The 5268-nt window shown below is 39.2% G+C and overlaps 1 protein-coding gene across 1 annotated transcript; it reads right to left on the bottom strand.

The window, feature by feature from the left end:
- Positions 1–117: 117 nt before the first annotated feature.
- On the bottom strand, positions 118–3837 carry LOC147303838 (lipid transport auxiliary protein 1-like). Its single transcript, XM_086280238.1, has 7 exons — positions 3572–3837; positions 3373–3474; positions 3169–3277; positions 3020–3073; positions 1556–1722; positions 842–900; positions 118–721 (listed from the first exon to the last, which is right to left on the bottom strand). The coding sequence occupies exons 1-7, from the start codon at positions 3632–3634 to the stop codon at positions 514–516; spliced, it is 762 nt and encodes a 253-aa protein (XP_086136364.1). The 5' UTR covers positions 3635–3837; the 3' UTR covers positions 118–513.
- Positions 3838–5268: the final 1431 nt, after the last annotated feature.

A 5268-nucleotide genomic window follows, 5' to 3' on the forward strand; every position in this document is an offset into this window, starting at 1 on the left:
ATCCTTCCTCTATGACCTCACACCGCCACCTAGTGGAAATACAGGGACAATAATTATAAAAAAAGAGGATGGGAAAGTTCCCTCAAAACCACAAAAAACCTTTTATCTTCATATAAATACACGTCACACGTATGAATTTAATAAGTTAGCATAAATATCTTACATTTGTACATTAATCAAACATTTGTATTTACAAGTTCAACTCTCAAGAAAAAAATAATAAATTCAGTTGACTTGCTGCTTTTACAAAAATGAAATGAAACAATTGTTTTCCTCTGCACACATTAAACAGCAAACACACACATACAGAAAAGGGAAAAAAACCTCCTGTGACAGCAAGACTTTAACAACTGCATCATTTTCTAGATCAAAAATATAGAGGATAAGATGTCTCTCGCTGTCCATTCTGAGCTTATTTTAAGTTTGATGTTTTAAAGCCAACCAGTCAGTCTGCTACAACTTTTTATTTCCCCGTAGACTGACCGCACACCATACAACCATCCTATGACTGCATCACAGCGTGCTCTCCAGTGTGTTGTAGTTGTCTTTGAAACTTTTGAGCTCCAGAAAGTGTTTGGGCCTCTTGCTGCGCTGGCCGGTTGAAGGCAGGTAGGTGATCTGGATGGTGGAGGGAGTGCTGCGGACAGGAGAGCCTGTCAGGTCCTTGGCTGCGGACTGGTGATGCTGGTCGAGGCTGGTGGTGCTGGAATACGCCTTCACGCTGAGGGTGATAAAACAGATGATTTCAAATGTACTGCATAAACGGACAATGCAGACCGCATCACTTGCTGCAACAGAAATAAGACTGGTTTCAAGTCTGGACCAGTACGGTGACACTTACACGTCAGCCAGTTCGTTTAGAGCTTGCTGATATTCAAGAAACTCAGGTTCCCCAAACACCTGAAACAAATATTTAAATCCACATCAGCAGATGAAAGAATTTAACTCGTTATATTCTTGTCTTTTATGAACCCTCTGTGCCCCTCTGTCCTTCTAGTGAGTGTCAGATCACAGTTTACTTCATAACGTCAGGTGATGAGCAACCACAACTTTTTACTCTGAAGGAGGCTGTAAAACTTTGTAAAAAGCCTCGATGAGTCAAAGAAGCAGGATCACTGTCATCACGAGGATTTCCAGAACTTTTCTGTCAATAAGAGTTGCTGATTCAATAAGTGCATGCAATTAGGCCATGTTACTGAAACTTTGTTTGAAGTGACTTTAAGGTTGTTGGACTCAGATGCTTAGCAAATAAACTTTCATGTGATGTGAACACGTAATCAAACAGGAGACAAGGCTTGAGTTGAGGAGGAGGAGGATGAGATGGAGATTAGAGGGAGAAGAGAGAGCAGTGGTGGATGTGGCAGATGAAGAAGACGTCTTAAATGGTCCTAAATAGTTTGAAAGCAATAACTGCAAAATCTAAATTAAGATTATATTTAGAATTAACACTTTACGGTAGCGTTAGATTTTCCATTCTTTCTGAATTCTGGAACCTGAAACATTCTAATAAAGTTCTGTTGGGATACAGTAAAATACAGTAAAAACATTTATGCACCCCAGTCCCATGACGAGCGCTGTCGTAGCCTTCAAGCAAACGGTCAATAAGTGCACTGCGGCTGCTCTTTATCAGAGAGTGGGAGTTGCGCAGCTCAACTAGCCAGCTCCTGAAGCTGCGTCCTGTAAATGCGCTGGGGCTCCCACTTATCTCCTGCAAAGGAATTCCTGTGGCAGAGAGAGGAAGGAAGACAAGTTGAAGGTCAGGAAAGACGTTTTAATGCTTTAAATGGAACAAAAACAAAACAAGAACAGAATTAAAAATTATTTTACAATAATAAAAAAAAAAAAAAGCTGAGACACAGTAGAAAATTCAACTGAAACCACAACAAAAAGACTTGTGAATCACTAAAACTCTATATTTCACTCAAGCTTGAAACTTTTGTGCCACCACTGTTTGGCCAAAATTACAGAGAAAGCTGAGAAATGCATAAAACCACTGAGTGGACATATTACAGCTAACTGGCAAATGTTTACCTTTAATATGCCCAACAACGATTATATCATCTACTGATATAAAATCAGAAATATAAACAGACTCAGAGAAATCAGGCTGTCAGGTGGCACAGCAAGAACTCATGAACACGGCTGCAAACCACCACCAGCCAACTCAGTGGTAAGCTGCATCCACAAAGCCAGTTCAAACTCTACTGTGCAAATATGGGCCTGAACTGCTTTAAGTTGGACTCAGCTGAAGCATAAAATGATCCTGTCTTCTTTTGGATATTCTGACACTTCCGCTGGGATAAAGAGGAAAGGTGCTATCCAGGTTCAAAACCCATGTCTGTGCAGGTATAGGGGTACATTACTGCAACAGCACAGCTTGCATATGTAAGACGGCTTCATTAATTCTCCTGGACAACATGTTTTGGAGCAACACCATGTTGAATCTATGCTAAATCGCCTTTTGCATGCCGGTGCAGTAAAAGAGTTAGGGTGCTGAACTGGCCTCCCTGCAGATCATATCTGTCACCCACTGAAAAAAGAATGAAAAGGGTAGCCCTGAACTCTACAGCCAAAATCCTATATAATTCAATAACTCAAAACTACAGCAATATAAGTAAAACACTTGAAAAAGATGATGTGGGTTTGGACAGCTGTGAACAAGCTCAGCATGTTAAAAATGTGCTCCTTGAATCCATGAACCTTCTCTGTGGTCTTCCTTTGTTCCTCCTGCACCTATACCTTCCAGTATATCCACTATCCCTCCTCTGCACATGTCCAACATATCTCAGCTTTGCTTCTATAACTTTGTCTCCAAACTGCTCAACCTGAGCCGCATTCTCTCTTGCTTCTACCTCTCCACCTGCTCCCTCCTTTTACTACAGATCACGATGTCATCTGTGAACATCATAGATCATCAGAGACTCCTGCCTGACCTCATCTGTCAACCTGTTGATCACCACTAAACTGGAAGGGGCTCTGAGCCGATGAATACATTTAAGGAACAAATTGTAACTCTCACCTGAGTCACGGATTGCATCCAGAGCTTTCATTCTGTACAGGTAGTTGTAGCAACCTTTGAAATATAAGATATCAATTTGTTACGTTTAAAAAAATAACTAAATAAAAAGGACAACATTTGCTCAAAATGAGTTTAAAAAGCTGACTGACTTATCTGTGATGCCCGCTTCAGTCTGTCGTCTTCTTCTGACAGAAGCAGAGGTTCATAACGTATCTCATGAACTTTGGACAGTCTGGACTCAATCTCCTCCCTCAGACCCTGTAGATTAATTCATAAAGAATTTATTAATATTAAGGCACAAAAAGTTAATAATAATAATAATAATAACAAAACAGTAAAGATCCACGCCTCACCTTTGGTGCATTGTGGCCAATAGGTACATGAGGCCCTCGGCGGGATCTCATTGCAAAACGCATGATCTGCCTTTTGACGAATATAAACAGCAATACAAACACCTGAACACAAAACCAAGCGTGACAGGATTGAGGTTAAAACTTATCATAAACACACCTCCGTGTACCAGGTATCGAGCTTTTAGTGTAACTTACTCACCAAGCTTCCATAGGCCATAACCAAAACAACATTGACTCCAGATAACGGCGATGACTCTGCCATGCTGCCTGTCAGTGCTTACAGTCTATGCGACGACGAATCACTCTACAGCTTCAAAGTATGCTTCGAAAAAATAAAATATCAGCAACTGAGCTGACCCTTGTCTTTTTCTTCATGGGCATCATGCGCTAAGATATGCTATTTAGCTTTCAGTTAGCTTTGCACTGTGAGGGCGGGGCCAGAGCTGATTTCCGCTTGTGAGTGTTGGATTACCGTAAGAACCATGCAAGAAGGACACGCTAAACAGACTTCCTGTCGTTATATGATGCTTAGTATATAGGTTATTATAATTACCTATTACTAAAGTACAAACAAAGAACTGCAAAAGAAATAAATAAAAAATAAAGACTTTTTTGCCCCCCCCCAAACAACTAAGTAAAATTCATCTGTAAACACAACCTGCCTAAAAGGGCACAATTTATATCATATACACATTATATTACTGTTGGTGATATTTGTAACACATTCAATGATCTATGTAGAATGTAATACTTATACATATTATTTTACCTGTTTCATTTTTTGTTTATTATTATTATTATTATTATTAGTAGTAGTAGTAGTAGTATACAACACTATGTAAAAGTATTGATCCAGCCCTGTGTGAAACAGATGCATAACTAAAAATCTAAAATACATTAAAATGCAGTATATTAGGAAAAATAATTCTACTATACTTGAAAGTTAATATTTGGTATAATCACCTTTAATTCTTCAACACAGCCTGAACTCTTAGGTTGTGAACAACCACTTTGTACCTCTATTTTTGTACTTTGTACACTGAACACAGTCTGAACCAAATATTTCAAATATGTATTTATCACTCCACCAGACCTGGTTCCCCTGACTTTCAGTCCAGGTCTTGTGTAATTTAGCATATCTCAAACTTTGCTCCCCCCTTTCCTTCATTAAGAGTGACTTGTTGACAGCCACCATTTCTGAGGCTTCACGAACAGTAGATGGATCATCTGAAGGACCAGATACATCTCTCAGGTCCTGTGTCAGATCTTTTCTGGATTTTTTCTTAAGGACGTGGCTTTTAGATATTTCTCATCTGCTGAAGATATTTTTTTAGGTCTTTCACTGCTTCACTGCTTCTATCCTCCTCATGTCCAGTTTCCTTAAAGATGTTTATAGCACAAGCACATCATGCTGAGATATGCCAAGTTTTCTGTTAGAAGCACTTTGGGAATCACAAAAATAGTATTTTATGTCTGTCAATTTTTGAATAGATTCAGCTAAACAAATGGGAACAAGCCATGTGTTTGACACAGGCTGCTGGAAACAAAGTGTCTAAAGATGCAATTCATAATTGGTTCTTTGTTGTGTGTTGTATGTTGACAAGGGCTGGACTAGAAATGAGTGAAAAAGCAGCCAGTGTCCGGAGGACAACTTTGAAAGACATCAGAATGCCTGGAGAACTGGTGCTCACACATTATCACAGCATTTATGCATGCATATACTACATATGAGGGTGTTATTATGAGTATACTTGTGCATAAATATCGACTATTACTTGTTCATTTACACATCAGTTGAATATATTATTATTATTATTATTATTATTATTATTACTTCTCCAGCTCTGACATGTCACGTCTCTCCGCTGACGGTATATTGCTGATCACGTGGTGTGG

This window comes from Aulonocara sp. 'chitande type north' Nkhata Bay, linkage group LG22 (genome assembly GCF_057382095.1).
Source record: "Aulonocara sp. 'chitande type north' Nkhata Bay isolate Kocher_YH1m ecotype deep benthic linkage group LG22, A_spYH_male_GT1.1, whole genome shotgun sequence".
NCBI lineage: Eukaryota > Metazoa > Chordata > Actinopteri > Cichliformes > Cichlidae > Aulonocara > Aulonocara sp. 'chitande type north' Nkhata Bay.